Here is a 17797-nt window from a genome sequence, read left to right as displayed (position 1 = left end):
GCTTTAAGATTTAGTCTTTAAGCATCAATACATAGGAGTTCAGAGTTCACAGTCTCAACAGATAAAACTGTCCAGTGTAAATTCCAATTCAAGGTCAACAGCTGCATAAACACCCACAAAAATCTTCCATAGTAATTGTTCCTCCAGCCAGCAGGTGGCACCCCTCACTAATTCCACAAGTCTGTTTCTTCTTAATATGCTTATATATATTTAAATCAAGTCTATTATACCAAATATTTAAATCCAAGTTAATTCCAGGATCAATTTTTAAAGTTCTCAGACATTGGGCTTTAGTTACAGCCTTCTTTAAAGTTTTTCCATTATAGCCTTCAGTGCTAAATAGCTGCTTCGTCTTTGTTCTTTCAGTCCTTTTGCTCCTGGTTTAATTTTTTTTTTTTTAAAAAGGTCCCAAACTTCACCTTGGCAAAGTAACTCGCTGGCTCAACTTTTATTCTTTCTCGTCACTCCTGCACTTCTCTTTAATTTCCTCTTTCCAGGTGACTTCCAACCTTCTAAGAAACAAATCAATCCGTTTGTTCGTGGCCACCAAGGTTTGGTCGGCTTTTACAAGCCTTTCCCAGTGTCATAGGTCGAGAGCTCTTTGTCGAGTCTCTGGGGGGAGGGGGGGTGTTGCCATATCCTGCCAGTTCCCCAATGGTGTCTCTCTTCTTCCCTATCCTGCAGGAGTGCAGGGAGCTCCATGTCACCATAGCACTTGGCCACACCCCCTCTGTGTAACCAGAGATTCTACTGTAGTTCATTCCATCAGCAGATACATAATAAGTACATTCAGAAAATATGAACAAAATTCCATAGTTATAAAACTTTCTCTCTTCTGAAATGGCCCGGGATGGAGAGAACAATGAAATCCAAGGAAACCATCTTGTTAATATCTTTCTTGTATACATATTTATTCAAAATGTCAGCTGATTATTTTTCTGTTTAAAAGATAAATACTGCAGCATCCCAAACCGAAGAGTACTCAAACCCTTATACAACCTAAATTTGCATTAAACCTGAAGCAGCTTAACCACAAAGAGTAGAGGCAAGAGGCGCATGAAATAGAACAATAAATACAGTGGTACCTCTACTTAATTCATTCCGTGACCAGGTTCTTAAGTAGAAAAGTTTGTAAGTAGAAGCATTTTTCCCCATAGGAGTCAATGTAAAAGCAAATAATGTGTGCAAACCCATTAGGAAAGAAATAAAAGCTCTGAAGTTGGGTGGGAGGAGGAGGAGGAAGAAGAGGAGGAGGACAATCACTGCCGAAGGAAAAAGGTGAGGTGAGGGGAATCAAAAAAATCCAAAACTTTAAGGCTTAAAAAAAAAAAGAGGGACTCTGAGGTGGCGAGGAGGCGCAGATGCCTCCCATACACCTGGCGCGAGGCTGCCTCTCATACACTGCGCCAGAGAGAGAAACCCAGGGGGAATGGCAGGAAAGTGGCCGGGCCTTCGTGCCACTCTCAAATTTCCTGGGAAATTTTTCCAGGCTCGGGTTGTTAAGTAGAAAATGGTTCTTAAGAAGAGGCAAAAAAATCTAGAAAAGTTCTTAAGTAGAGGCGTTCTTAAGTAGAAGTACCACTGTACTAAGAAGTAATGGTGTTCTATTAAAACCATAAGAATAATGAGTAGAGCAGAAAAGCAAATAAACACAATGAAAGCAGCACAATTTTAGATTGACTAAAAATCCATGAGCTTGACATGGTGAATATGACAGCCCAAATGAAAAGTGTGAGAACAGATCTTCCAAAGGTAGGTGGTTCTTGCCATCTTAGGAAGGCTTCCCCAAGGAGCAGTAATATTGGGGTCTTATTTAGAAATCATGTTAAACAAACCATATGTGGTGATTTCCCTGCTTATTTAGCCTTTCTTGATTTCAGGAAGAACCAAGAATCTATATCTATATGCTCTTTGGATAAATGTGAATAAATTAGAATCCAGAAACATTTTGATACTGTGATTTCTGTACTTTCAACAATTGAATCCATATGCTTTATATTGTTTGAATCAGTAATTATAATTCTTTGTCATGCATAAGTAATATATGTGTGCGTTTTTCTTGTATTTTAACAGATATGCTAAAGATGACATGAACATTAGAGACCAGCCATTTGGCATCCAGGCAAGTTTTATTTATTGCCTTCCTTCTATTTTAGGTGGATTTCATGTATTTAGTAGTGTATAATAAATGACATTAGGCTTGTATTACGAAAACTTTACTTGGGATATAATGGCCTAAAACATACGGCACTGAAATGTGAAGTTAAGTCTATGAATCATTTTCAGGTGAGGAATGTGAGATGCATTAAATGTCACAAATGGGGCCACGTAAACACAGACCGGGAATGTCCTTTGTTTGGCCTGTCTGGAATTAACGCAAGCTCCGTTTCCAACGATGGCTCAGGTAGGTGTCTAAAATGTATGTCAGTCAGTTTGTCAAATAATGTCGAGTTCTATTTATCTGTATTTTATTGAGTTCAGCAACGATTGGGTGCTTAACTTTGCAGGATTCGAATCAGAGGTCTTCTGTAAATGCTTTCAGATATCTTAAGTGAAGAGAAAATCTTTTTGTGTGCTAATGAATTTTCCCAGTCACTGTGATTTAGTCAGTACAGTAGTCCCTCGCTATACCGCGCTTCATCTACTGCGGCTTCACTTCATCGCGGGTTTCTGAGGAAGTCGGTCGGCAGATTTAAACAGCCCACCGAACTTTTTCAACAAAAAAAAATATCTAAAATTGTAAATACTGTATTTAAATACTGTATCTAAAATAAATACTGTGTGGGAAGGGTTTATAAACACTTAAAACAATGAAAACTTACCAAACAATTGCAATATAAATACTTAAAAAAGTACTATCAGTCGATAAATTCCCCATCGCGGATTTCACCTATCGCGGCCAGGTCTGGAACGTAACACCAGCGATAGGTGAGGGACTACTGTATTCCAGTGTTCAGACTTTGCATGGAGTTCTCTGTGAACATTAGAACCCCCAAATTGTAGTTCATGTTTGTATCCCACCTACAAACAGGTAACTGATCCCATGGTAATATTTTGGATAGAGTGATTTCAAGATGATTGCACCCAAACTATTGAAAAAAAATGTCTAAGGGACTAATGAGAACCCCTTATAAGTACTTTAAAAGCAAAATCCCTCCATACAGCAGTAGGTTGCTTCCGGTTTGGACTGGTTCTTAGAACTGATAGAACCAATGACAGGAGGCTCCGCCCAGCTGTCTGGGACACTTCTCTGTATGTGCAGAAGCATTGCGTGAACCAATGGCAAAATTATTTGCAACCCACCACTGGCTTCATATCAAGTAACCAAAAGAAAGAATACTCTTATTTCCAATAGGATTTTGCTTCTTCCTTATTCCTCAACTGTAATGCTAATCCATTTGTCGATTCAGACTTTTAAAAATATAATCTTTCCACTTTCAAAAGTCTCCTATTGAATAATATATCTTGCTGGTGAATGGAGATTATTTTTGCAATAAGGCAATTTCACTGGATGTGGTTATCATGGGATAATCACACCCCTGGGGTACAGCCTTGGCTGTAATCTCCCAGGACTGTAATTATTTCATGACAACTGTACTCCCCCCGATGATGCATTTATTTCCATTATGAAATCTTAGTCTGACACATAAAGTAACTTACTTTGATCATTGGAAACCACATAGCAGTGAGAGAATGTTCCAGCTGTGCGGTTTATCGAGACCCACTATAAGATTTACTACATCCTTTATAAAGTTAAATTAGGCAATCAAAATACTGTTTTACCCTAAGCTGTTTTTTTAAAAAAAATAACAATAATACTGATATTAAATTTTACCATCCGTAATAAAAAGGGCAAAACTTTTTGCTCTACTTTTCTATGTGAGTTGGATGGCATTGATATGAGGTGTGATTAATTAGGCAAAAGTTTCCTTATTAAAAGCACAATCTGAGGTTACTTGGGGAAAGATCAGAAGCAACATGAGAAAATATTATTTTACTGAAAGAGTAGTAGAGGCTTGGAACAAACTTCCAGCAGAAGTGGTTGGTAAATCCACAGTAACTGAATTTAAACATGTCTAGGATAAACATATATCCATCCTAAGACAAAATACAGGAAATAGTATACGGGCAGACTAGATGGACCATGAGGTCTTTTTCTGCCGCCAATCTTCTATGTTTTTATGTTTCTAAAGCAAGCATTTGCTTTCTAATAAACTATTGGTATCTGTGAGTTATTACTGTTATCAAACCATGACAGAAATGCCGGAAAAACACAGTTCTGATTCTTTCAGAAGCCAAACTGACATTGCAGATCAGATGCTGATCATACAAAGCAGCTGCCAGTCATCTTTTTTCTCTATATCTGAAAATAGTAGAACTTAAGCAATGCTAGTCATTTCTCATGGACGAGGGGGCATTAGTGTTGCACTTGTCTTAAAATTTTCCATAAGACTTAGCTTAGTCTTAGTTTTACATTACATCACTTTGCTTAACAACTAATTCCCACAACGCTGTCAAATAATTTACTAAGACTATATTACTATTATTATTCTCTCCTTTATTAGTTCTATCTCTTCCCACTTATTACTCTAACCATGTTGCTTGTATCTTTCAATTTATATTGTTTTTATTTATTTCCTAGTATGATTTGATAACTTATTAGTAACCTTGATACACTTAGTGTAAATATACACTTTTTCTTTTTGATTAATGTATTTTATTTTATTTTTCTTATGTACACTAAGAGCATATACACCAAAGACAAATTTCTTGTGTGTCCAACCACACTTGGCCAATAAAGAATTCTATTCTAGATGGGCACAATGAAGTAGAATTTACTATTTCTACCAGCGTTTTTAACTAGATGTACACACCTATCCCCAGGGAAGCCTTTACTCCAGTTCCTCTTGCTATAATACGTTCAGTAGCAGGAATAATTAAAGTAAGAATACATTGGATTATAATATTTTTCATTTTGCTAGTTAGGACTAATAGGAGTTGGAGATCAGAAACTGTTGGAGGCTCACACCAACATTTATAAAAGGATTATTAGAGAATTGGAATAGAAAGTAGTAGTATCAATCATTTTAAGGACGTGACCTTTAAATGGGGTGTGCAATGCTTTCTCACCGCAAAACGATACTGATATACAGTAATACCTTGTCTTACGAACTTAATTGGTTCCGGGAGGAGGTTCGTAAGGTGAAAGGTTCGTAAGACGAAACAATGTTTCCCATAGGAATCAATGGAAAACCGATTAATGCGTGCAAGCCCAAAATTTACCCCTTTTTCAAGCCAAAGCCCCGTTTTTGTGCTGGTGGGATTCCCCTGAAGCTCCCCTCCATGGGAAACCCCACCTCTGGACTTCCGCATTTTTGTAGTGCTGTAGGGAAATCCCAGGATTGCAAAAACGGGTGCTCCGCTGGCAACGGAAGTCCGGAGGTGGGGTTTCCCAGTGAGGGAAGCTTCAGCGAAATCGCACCATCGCAAAAACACGGAAGTCCTCGAAACCCCACCTCCGGACTTCCATGTTTTTGCGATGGTGCGATTTCGCTGAGGCTTCCCTCGCTGGGAAACCCCACCTACAGACTTCCATGTTTTTGCGATGGTGCGATTTCGCTGAGGCTTCCCTCGCTGGGAAACCCCACCTACGGACTTCCATGTTTTTGCGATGGTGCGATTTCGCTGAGGCTTCCCTCGCTGGGAAACCCCACCTACGGACTTCCGTTGCCAGCAGAGCACCCGTTTTTGCAATCCTGGGATTCCCCTCCTGGGATTTCCCTACAGCATCACAAAAATGCGGAAGTCCGGAGGTGGGGTTTCCCATGGAGGGGAGCCTCAGGGGAATCCCAGGATCACAAAAACGGGCGCTTCGCTTGCAACGGAAGTCTGGAGGCGGTGCATCCCAGCAGCGGCGGCAGATTCGTAAGGTGAAAAAAGTTCGTAAGAAGAGGCAAAAAAATTCCAAACCCCGGGTTCATATCTCGAAAAGTTCATATGACGAGGGATTTGTATGACGAGGTACCACTGTATTGTGCATCTCTAGAATACCTTTTCTCTACTGTCCTGTATGATAGCAGACTTCATATTTTCCCCTCTGCTACATATTCATTCTGTTACCTATGATTCTAGAAAAGTTATTTTACAACATTTAAAATAATGCTGAAAAACATACAAGTATGTAACAAAAAAATAAGTAGAGCTGAAGTACGGTTCTGAAGTTTTGCTAGCAAAACCAGAATAAATAATACAACATGAGAGAAATTGGTCAAAGTTATTATACAGTAAGTCAAAACATTCTGCTTTTGGCACATATATTTGAATTGTCTGGATGAAGATTTTATTTAAAAAATTTAACATGATTTTAACATGAATGATTTTAACATCATTCAGAAGGCCACAGTGATGACTGCAGCCAACCAGTTCCTAATCCAGTGCATTATATGCAATATTCACAATTACTGTTCAAAATACAGGTTTTAAGGAAACCTTTGAATCATAATTTCTGCAGATACTCAGGATTATAGCATCCACTGACCATTGCTGAGTTGTAAAAAAAAAGAATCAGAAATGTTTCTTTCAAAGGTCCATGGGAGTGAAGAAGTTCTGGCTGGGTTATTGGTTGTCGAAACTTGTCTCAGCTGCTCTGTTAAGACATAATCATGACACTGTGCAGGATTGTTAATTTTACAGCCACACAATTTATTGTAACAGTACATCAGCAAGTTGTGCTGTAGACAGTGGACTTTCCTGAGGGTCTGATGCCATCTCTACGACCAAAAGTAAAGTTCAGTGCCTTTCAGAATAGAGAGTAATGAGGCTCTCAAAATTGAGGTCAGCCCTGAGAGGAGGTCACCACAAGGACTAGTGACACCCTAGCTACTTGCCGTGAGGGTTAATAACAGAAACATGAAAACCTGTCAGGCTTTCCTCTGACTCCTTTTATGCTCTCAAGGCAGGTTTATTTTCAGTCTTTCTCATGTTCTCTCCTTTCTCAGACCTAAAACCTACTTTACAATCTGCTAATAGGTCTTGAATACGTTGGCCAATGTTTGTCTTTGTTTGCCTCCACACAAACATACCTCCTCCATTTTTCCTTTCCCTCCCAAGAAATAGTTTTTTTCATACAGTAGAACCTCTAGTCACAACCATAATTCGTTCCATAACTTTGGTCACAGGCTGATTTGGTTGTGACCCAAACCTAATTTTGGAAATTTGGCACTTTTTTAAAAAATGTCACGAAAGGGGAAATTGACCCTGGGAAAAAAATATTGTGACTTTTTTTAGTTGGAACCAGATTTGGTCGTGCTCAGAAGCATTTGTGAACAGAAGTTCTACTGTATTTTTATTCACCCAACATTGCTATCTTCTAAGCTTGCTTCAGTTTGTCTAGCAGAATCAATGTGGAGTCAGAAGATACTGTAGGGCTAGGTTGGAAAGAGCCTAATTCAAATTAATCACCCATCAAAACTTGAACCAGCCACATTCTTCTTGGAATGTTCTTTATTTGCAAGTTAAATTAAACAGGAAAATAGTTTGCCTATCATCTTGATCTTCTGGTGGAAAGGTATATTATAAACATAACAAATAATGAAAGAATAATAAACTGAAATTACTTATCATTTGAAAAATGCGATTTTGTTAATACAGATGAACATTTTATTAATCTTGTTTTTAGTGGTATCACACTGTTGATTCAGCTGGTGATTAACTGCAACCCAGTCATTTTTTACATAGCTTATAGTTGTGTACAGTGATAGTGCAGTGAATTAAGAACCTCACAGTCAGAAAATGGGATCAGCCTGATTCTTGCTGTGAAATAACCAAGCCATAAGATGCTTAGCTCTTAGCAAACTTTCATGCTATAATATTAATGTAACATGTTTAATATATTATTGCTTAAAACAAACAAATTCAGAATTTCTTACATAGGAATCGCTTTACTACATGCAATGGTACCACTTTAGATCCAGTCTGGGGTGCTAATCATAGGATAAATAAGGCAAGTTGGTTAAGGAAATATTAAGCTCATTAAAAAAAAATTCTCTGCACAGTTTGTAGGAAAATAAAGCCAGTGTTTAGAAATCTCTTTAGGAAATGAAAAATGTATGTTGTTTTGGAATAGAGGCAGTAATAAGAACAAACAAAATGAATTCTGAACACTTTCATAAATAAGTAGACCTTAAATCCTTAAATAAACTCAAAAGGAGATTACACCTTAAATAAACTTAGAAGCCCTAGCTAAACTTTAAAAGCAAAAGAATTCAATCTTGAAATGCCTACAGTGTACATGTATAAATGTATTTCATTTTTAAAATTGTTTTCACAAGGATTTATGATAGACTAAGGCTTTTAAAAAATTTAAACATATTTAGCATTTGTGTTTTTTAAAATGCTCTAAAACCATTTGGATTTTCAGACATCATGTTGTAAACAACACCTAATTGACCTTGAATCATTTTAGGAAAAACTAAGCAAAACTGAACTACATTAACACCATTAGAAAACACTAGGATGTGAATTAGAATGGAAACCTGAGAAAACATGTCAAAAACTACTCAACATGGTAATGTCCATGAAATCTCAAAAAGCTGACTTCAGTTTATCCTACGTGAGTTAAAATTATATGAGAGTGCCAGGATGGAGACCTCCCCATGTTACCTCTCAGTCTTGATCTGTTTAACATTTTCTACCTAGAGATTAGAAGCAATCTCTCTAAAGCAGTGTTCTTTGGAAGTATATTGATATCTTAACCTTTCTAAGGCCGTGACCCCTTAATACAGTTCCTCATGTTGTGGTGACCCCCAACCATAAGTCTAGTGCCAGTTTTCCCAACAGAGCTTTAAGTTGATTGACAGGAAGGTCAGAGGGACACCCCCACTGTAAATGCCTGATTGGTCAGATTGTAAAAATACGTTCCAAGGCACCAACATAGAAGCTTTAGTTTCTAACACCATAGGAAAATTGTCTTTTCCCATGGTCTTAGGTGACCCCTGTGAAATGGTTGTTCGACCTCAAAAGGGTCCTGACCCCCAGATTGAGAACCACTGCAACAAGATAAGTGAATTTGTCTGATGCCATGAATAAAACTATTTCATTGGATTAAGTTAGGGCAAAAATTAAACACGCTGCATACTTCTTATAATGAATCTATATAGCGCCAATAGTTCTTTGACTTTAGAGTCCTATAGCTGCCTGCTATACTGTAGAAAAATTGTCTACTTGAGTTCCTGCCTGAACTGGAAAAGGAACAGCAGAGCCCAGGGAGAATTGTAATAGGGGAGTGTTGTTCTTTTTTTAAAAAAATGTGACTCTCTTTGGTTTGCTCAGGACCATAGATAAGCACACTTGCAGCTCTAATGCCAAGAGTGGGCTGCTATGGGTTTGCTCAGATTCGGGCAGTTCCATAGCTAACATGTCCAGTTTGGCGAAATGCCAAATTCCACCCCTGGATGGCCGCCCCCCTCACCTCCCAGGAGTCTACATGGGGCCTGTTTTGGATTGAGGTAAATGCAGGGCCCTTGTGGAGGCTCTGGGAAGGAGAAAAACAGGCCTTCTGGAAATTCCAGAAATGCAAAAGTGGGCTCGTTTCTGGTCTTCAGAGGCAGGGGGATGCCCTCCCAGAGGTTCAGGGAAAGCCTCCGGAGCCTGAAGAAGGGGAACCCACCCACTCCGCCATGGTGCAGGAGCCCAACTAGGCCACGCCCACCATGGCCACGCCCACCCAGCAACTGGGCAGAGAACCTGTTGCTGAAACTTTTGAAGCCCACCCCTGTCTAATGCATACTCTTGATGTCAGAAAATGTTTTAATTTGGAAGCTGGCTTGTTTTATTTCAATTTATCAAACACTTATAGCCAGATCGTAGCTAAAATATATTGTTTTCAATGTGACAAAGTTACATAAGAAGAGAATCCCCTTGCACTTAAAGAAAAATGCAATTATTTTCTATTCTGAATCTCCAGACTGCTGTTTTAGAAAATCGTATGTGATTATTTGCTCAGCAGAAGATTATTGCGTTGATTTAGCTATGATTTTACTTAACAAAGCTTCCACTGAATTTCCCACTGTGTAGTCCCAAAAAGGTAGAGAGATATAAATGATACATTCAGACTGTGATTTTTGTGAACAGGGCCATCGATGCACCCCTCAGAGCTAATAGCGGAGATGAGAAACAGTGGGTTTGCGCTGAAACAAAATGTACTGGGGAGAAACTTGACCGCAAATGATCCATCCCAGGTAATGATCTTTTTATCAGTAAGCTGAAAATATGTGTAAATCTAAATGTGATTGGTTGTGAATTGTTGCTTAATGTTTTTGTAATATGCATAACCATAGGAACGCCTGATAGGTAGAAAAAGCTCGGTACCATTTAAAGTACTGTCTGTTTTCCCACTTTTTTTGTTAGCTGGAGTGATAGTCTAGAATTTGTCCAATCCATAGTTTAATAAATGAAAAGCCTCCTGCGGGTTAGTAGAGATTTATTATCTACCAGAGGAAATGGCTTTGACTTTTCTTTACTTGCTTATATGATGGCAGACGCTTCATCTAACTCTATCCCTGGGTGAAAAATAATGACAGTGCTGTCCAGGGGATGGTATACTTTGAAGGTGCAATTCTGAATAGTGCCCTGTGTGTTGCTGGTGATTGTATCATTTCTCTCTGCATGGCTACCAGAAGGGAAGCTTGACAAATGTAGGGTAAACCCTTGCTCATCAGAGATGGGGATATATCATCAGAGCCAGTGTTATGCTGCTATTTCTTTTGTTGCTGTCCTGCTTCTTGGATTATACCTCACTTACAGCATAGTTAAACCACCTTCAGACATTGGACAGAAGAACATGATGCTGCACTCTCATCAAACGGAGCATCTTAATTGCAAGATACATGTTTATTTATATGTGTGTGTGTGTATATACTGCTCAAAGAAATAAAGGGAACACTCAAAGAATACATCCTAGATCTGAATGAATGAAATATTATCATTGAATACTTTGTTCTGTACAAAGGTGAATGTACACAACAGCGTGTGAAATTGATTGTCAATCAGTGTTGCTTCCTAAGTGGACAGTTTGATTTCACAGAAGTTTGATTTACTTGGAGTTATGTTGTGTTAAGTGTTCCCTTGATTTTTTTGAGCAATGTATAAACACACACATACACACAACACACACACTTTTCTGTATATTGTTTTCTGTTTACGTACAATAAGTGCTTAATGAACACTGTGATGTCTGGGTTAATTTGTTTACCTAGTAATATTTCTTAAGTTCCTAATTTCTACCCCTGTTATCCAACTATTGATAAAACAAGTCCCAAGTTCAAAAATATTTTATGTCTTCTTTTTTCTTTGATCTTCAGTGTTAATCTGTCCATTTCTGCATAGTGCATAGAAGTTTCTAATAAAGGAGAATATTTGCAGTCCATTGGTGCTCTCTGAGCTTGCTTGTTTTCTTGCAGACATTTCATTACCCAAACTAGGTTAACACTATCAGTGCTAGTAAGGAGGGCAGCCGAGTCCAAAGAAATAGCCAGGGAATTTCTAGAAGCCTGGCAATCTGACAAATTATCCATCAATAGGCATATACCATATTATTTGGAGTATAAGACACTCCGGAGTATAAAACACACATTAGTTTTTGGAGAGGAAAACACACAAAAAAATTCTGCCTCTGCCTACCAGCATCTATTGGTATTTATTAGGCTAGCGTCTTGCTACAAACAGCTTGGTCAGCTTCAGCACATTATTGCAGCCTGATTCAGCATGAGCAGCTGATGTGGGTGAATAGGCTTCCTGGAATATCTCCTATCAGCTGTTCCAGGCTGCGGGGATCACCACAGCCCATCGCCAGAACCGGCCAAAAACATGACACACAGAGGCCAAAAATTGGATTTATATCTCCTCTCCAGGGACTTGGAGCATCTTACAGCACATAAAGAACAATACAAAATATCCTAAATCCGAATTTTAAAACTAAACTAACTAATCTAAAACTCCCAATATATTACAAAACCAGTCATTCTCATTCTAACAAACAAACATATGTTCCATTCATCAGCAGGAGCTGATGTCAAATGTCCCCAGGTCTGTCGGCACAAGTGGGTCTTTAAACTCTTACAGAAGGCAAGGAGGGTGGGGGCGGTACGAATCTCTGGGGGGAGCTGGTTCCAGAGGGCCGGAGCCCTCACCGAGAAGGCTCTTCCCCTAGGCCCCGCCAGGTGACATTGTCTAGTTGACGGGACCTGGAGAGGGCCAACTCTGTGAGACCTGACTGGTCACTGGATCTCATGTGGCAGAAGGCAGTCCCATATGTAATCTGGTCCGATGCCATGTAGGGCTTTATAGATCATAACCAACACTTTGAATAGCATTCAGAAACCAATCAGCAGCCAATGCAGCTCATAGAGTGCTGGAGAAAGGTGGTCATACCTAGGAAAGCCCATGACCATTCGCATGGCTGCATTTTGCACGATCTGTAGTTTCCAAATGTAAGGTAGCCCCATGTAGAGAGCATTGCAGTAGTCGAACTTCAAGGTGATAAAAATGGAGCTTGTGGAGGCCAAAAATGTAATGTGCGGAGGCAGGAAACCACGCATAGGCAGCAATGTGCTGTTGCAATCCTAGCAGCCAGAAACAGGTCTAAAACAGTGTGTTGTAAGGCCAAAAATGCGACCTGAGGAGGCCAAAAATGACCTATTCTATTCTATTCATGGGGACTTAAGTACAGGTGTCCTTGACTTACAACAGTTTGTATAGCGAACGTTCAAGTCATAACGGCACTGAAAGAGGTGATTTGTGAACATTTTTCACACTTAGGACCATTGTAGCATCCTCACGGTCACGTGATCAAAATTCAAACGCTTGGCAAATGACTCATATTTATGACAGTTTCAATGGTCCCAGGGTCACCCGATCACCTTTTGCGACCTTCTGACAAGCAAAGTCAACTGGGAAGCTAAATTCTCTTAACCATCGTGTTACTAACTTAACCACTGCAGTGATTTGCTTAACAGCTTCAGCAAGAAAAGTCATAAAATGGGGCAAAAGTCACTTCTCGCTTTGTAACAGCAATATTGGGCTCAATTGTGGTTGTAAGTTGAGGACTATCTGTAATGTTAGGATGGTTGCAGATTAATGCAATTAAGCCTTGAACTGCTCCAGTTGGGTCAAGGGTGGGGTAGGGAGTTTAAAAGGGGATGGGGGAGATATGGTTGAAAGGAACTAACCCCCTTAACTAAGCCAAAAAGTTGACCCTATTCCTAGGCATTACCTTGGTGCTTTTTTTTTTGTCGCAGCATTTTATGTTCTGCCTCTCAAAACAATGTTTATTCAACTATCTTTAAAAATAGAGCATTTATATTCTGTAATCTCCATACTGTCCATTCAGTCCATGTTCTGTAGCTGTATCTCTCAATCTCTTTATTATAGGAATATGTTGCAAGCGAGGCAGAAGATGACCCAGAAGTAGAATTTCTGAAATCCTTGACAACGAAGCAAAAACAAAAGCTTTTGAGGTAATTATATCATGCAGATTTATTTATTTATTTGTTTGTTTGTTTATTTGTTTATTTATTTGATTTGTATGCCGCCCCTCTCCGAAGACTCGGGGCGGCTAACAACAATATAAAAAGACAATGTAAACAAATCTAATATTAAATGACAACCTAAAAAACCCCAATTTAAAGAACCACTCATACATACTAGCATACCATGTATAAATTCTATAAGCCTAGGGGGAAGGGAAATTTCAATTCCCCCATGCCCGACGACAGAGGTGGGTTTTAAGGAGCTTGCGAAAGGCAAGGAGGGTGGGGACATGTAAAACAGATGTAAAACAGGGGTGTCAAACTCACATCGTTATGGTGGCATCATGTGACGTATCAGGACTCCCCACCCCTTTTGCTAAACTGGGTATGGGCGTGGCCAGCACATGACCCATCCATCCCGTGGGCTAAGATTTCGACAGCCCTGAGGTGTAGAGGCTATTAACAAGAGTTATTTCAAAGTTAAAAGCTGTGCTTTTATTTATCCTAGAATAATTGTGCAGAATATTTAATCATAGCTTATCTTTTCCCATGATTATGACTCATTTCCTATTTGAGTGGGATTGGCTGAGAGCTGGGGGTTATTGGGGTTCTGAAATCCCATCCTCTTGCTTTGCTGTGTGAGCATCATGCTCTTGGATCTTTATATACTTAGCATTTGCAGAATGCGATTGCGTGATCCTTAAACTGTTCCCATTATAATACTATTTTATATGCTAATTTGTTATGAGAAAACACATAAATTACATTGAGTAATTCTATACCACAGCTGAAAGATAATGGATTATGTTTTTTAACAAAAAAAAATGGGAAATATGTCATTTGCTCTTAACTGGCTCCAACATTAACCCACTCTTATTTTACCATAGTTGATAAAATTGGCTTTTAGGAAAGTAGAGCTTGGACGTAATTGATCCATTTTATATTTTATGTTTATGCTACTGATTAAATACCTAGGTACCTAGTGAATATGGACAGGTAAATTGAGGATTTAAATGATAAATAAAGATATGCACTCCAATGTACAGTAATGATGTCTAGAACAGAATGCATGTACTGTATCCCTGGGGTTATCTCCATCTCTTTTGCAGGGAGAGGGAAGTGAGACACCCTAAGCAGTGCTTCCTCCACCAGTGTACTTAGGAATAGCACTTAGACTTATATACCGCTTTATAGTGCTTTACAGCCCACTCTAAGTGCTTTATAAAGTCAGCGTGTTGCCCCCAATAATCAGGGTTCTCATTTTACCCTCCTTGGAAGGATGGGAGGCTGAGTCAACTTTGAGCCTGGGCAGATTTGAACTGCCAAATTGCAGGCAGCCAGCAGTCAGTCAGCAGAAGTAACCTGCAGTACTGCACTCTAACCACTGCTCCACCATGGTAGTTTATCTCAGTAGCGTCCTACATGTACAGCAGTAGCTGCTGGATCTGGCTGGGAACTCTGCAGGTAGATTGTCTCACATTGATGAACATGTTCCAATTCACACATTGCCTAATCAAACTGGGATAATGCAGGTATTATCTACTTAAGACCATAATTGAGCCCCCAATTTCTGTTGTTAAGGGAGACATTTGTGAAGTGAGTCTTGCCCCATTTTACAACTTTTCTTGCAACAGTTGTTAAGTGAATCACTTTGGTTGATAAATTACTAACAGGGTTGTTGTTAACTGAACATGGCTTCCCCCATTGATTTTGCTTGTCAGATGGTCACAAAATGTGATCACATGACCCTGGGACATGCAGCCGTCATAAATATGAACCAGCTGCCAAGCATCTGAATTTGATCACATGATCATGGGGATGCTGCAAAGGTTACCATGAAAAAAAGTAATGGTTCAGTGCTGTTAGAACTTTAAACGGTCACTAAACAAACTGTTGTAAGTTGAGGACACCTGTAGTCATCATCATCTTTTAATCATCCCCATTATGCCTTGCAGGGATAATGTCTGGGCAACTGAATAGAGCTAGCGGAGTGTTTAATGGCCAGATGCCCTTCCTGTCGCCAATGTGGAGTTTTGTTCAACAGATATGTTCGCATTGTGCCCAGAGAGAGAAATGTCTACCTATACATAGGATCGAACTCACAGCCTCTTGATTGTGAGGCAAGAGCTCCACCTCTAGGCCACTGCACCACTCCTTCGAGGACTACCTGTAGTGCCCTGCTTTTATAGCAATCATGCAATGAAATTTGCTTTTGAATTCTATGACAGGAGTGGAGACATAATTGTTGGTATCTGGGCATTTTGGTGCCAGGTTTGCTCTAAACCTTTTTTTAAAAAGATGATGAACATATTTGAACACATTTATTAGATCAGATATACAATATCCAGGATGGCTTTTTTAAAGAGGCAAGTTTGGGGATTGGTTCTTTTTGAAAATAATAATAATAAGAATAAGCTTATCATAATTAAAATTACAGTATAGGGTCTACTTGCTGACATTTAATAAAAAGGATTGCACCATTATGCCACTCTGTTTCATTATTTGATTTTTGTGTGTGTGTGTTCAAAATCAAAGAAAACTAGATCACCTAGAGAAGAAGAAGAAGAAGAAAAAGAAGAAAGACAAAAAGAAGAAAAAGCAGCCGAAGCGAAAAAGTAGAAGTAGTAAGCACAGAAAACGTAAGAGCAGACCCTCTTCCTCATCCTCCAGCGAGTCTTCAGCAAGCAGCAGCGACAGTGAGACCAGCAGCAAAGACAAAGCCCCTGGCAGAAAAACAGATTCTCAAAAAAGGAGAAGAACCCGATTTTCAGAGACCGACAGCAGTGATTCCGATGATGAGAAGGGGAAGCAAAAACTTTACAAAGATCCCTCTGGCAGCCATGATAACAAGGGCAAAGACAGAGAGAAGTCTCAGCTTTTAAAGGAAGGGGGTTCTTGGGAGAACAACAAATGGGGCTCCGGTGAGAGCCAAAGAAATCCCTCGGGCAGAAAGGAAAACTCAGAGGGGAGAAAAGAATCGGAACGACCCGGATATGCAAGCAGGAGCCACAGCAAGGGGGAGAGGAGGAGGCAAAGCTCTGAATCAAGGCAGCTGCCTTACTACAGTCGAAGTGAGGAACGAGACAAGAGTAAGGAAGGAAGAAGCCACAGTTCAGAGGCAAGCAGAGAGCAAAGGAAGCGTAAAGAGAGCCACCCTGATGAATACAGCAAGAGGGAGCACCGAGAGAGAAGCAAAGAGAGGAGAAAATAGAGAAAGTGGGTGGTCTGTGCATCCCCCCCCTTTTTTTTTTTTCCTTTTTTCCTCCCCAGTACGTCTTGGGAATGGCTCCGGTTGTGCTCTTCTATGTCTCAGAAAAAATCTCAGTCTCACACTTCAAATGTTCTTGAATACTTTATTTTGTATCTATCGTGTAACGGGTAAATAAACACAAACCAAGTTTTTCCGTTGGAGTTATTTAATTTGGAGGTGGAGGGGAGTGGGAAGAAAAGTTATTTGGTACCTCTAGCTTTCTTTTGCCATTGATAATAGTGTGAAGTACTGGAGTTTCAACAATAGCGTGTTCCTTTAGATAATATATCTAGACAAGCCTTTCAAGAAACAAAAGAAGCTGTTCTAGAAACATGGAATTATTTTTGTTTGCATTTAATGTGATTTGGAATAAAATTCCTGTTAAGAGGCATGAAAACTGGATTGTTTTAATCTGAACTTTTAGTTTCTTTTTTTGAGGATGGTTTCCTGAATTAAAGCAACAGAGCAGCATTGTCCATCATAGGCCAAGATGTTTTGTCCTTGTGAAAGTATATCTTCTTCACAACTATCTAAATGTATGAACTCCCATTGCTATCACAGTGTCAGTTATTTTGCAGCACTTGAGAAAAGTGTTTTTGTGTGTGTGTTAAGAATTTCTAAGTGTGCTACGGAAATATGTCCATTCCAGCCCTATCTTATTAAACTGCAGGTCATTATTGTTAAGATTTGAAGGATGTGGTAGACCTCATTAGTTGGACATGGAGCAATTTTGCAGTCTTGCTATAGTTTAAATCTTCTTCATTAATGCTTGTTTTTCTGTACTGTTTTGCATCACCATGCTGAGATTTTTGCATAAAAATGAAATGTGACTCACTTTGCAAAGCTGAGCTTTGATGTATGTTACATCTTTGCCTTTTATCATAAGTTTTATAATAAAACTTATACAATTAAACTCTATGGCCTTTGAATGCAAAGTAATAAAGTGGTGGTTATTTTCACAGAATGAAAATACTGTACAGTCTTTGGCCTTTTTGTCAATAAAAATAATATATAAACTAGA

The 17797-nt window shown here is 39.2% G+C and overlaps 1 protein-coding gene across 1 annotated transcript in view; it reads left to right on the top strand.

Annotated features, from left to right (window-relative positions):
- The window catches only part of CIR1 (corepressor interacting with RBPJ, CIR1), a 27825-nt gene extending 10028 nt beyond the window's left edge, over positions 1-17797 (top strand). Inside the window, exons 6-10 of the mRNA XM_070731802.1 lie at positions 2074-2122; positions 2287-2404; positions 10132-10238; positions 13429-13514; positions 16062-17797. Coding sequence (XP_070587903.1) covers positions 2074-2122; positions 2287-2404; positions 10132-10238; positions 13429-13514; positions 16062-16737 — 1036 coding nt within the window. The 3' untranslated portion in view covers positions 16738-17797. The remainder of the gene's footprint in view (positions 1-2073; positions 2123-2286; positions 2405-10131; positions 10239-13428; positions 13515-16061) is intronic.

This window comes from Erythrolamprus reginae, chromosome 1, assembly GCF_031021105.1.
Source record: "Erythrolamprus reginae isolate rEryReg1 chromosome 1, rEryReg1.hap1, whole genome shotgun sequence".
Classification (NCBI taxonomy): Eukaryota; Metazoa; Chordata; class Lepidosauria; order Squamata; family Dipsadidae; genus Erythrolamprus; species Erythrolamprus reginae.
This window is presented reverse-complemented; position numbering and strand designations above follow the sequence as displayed.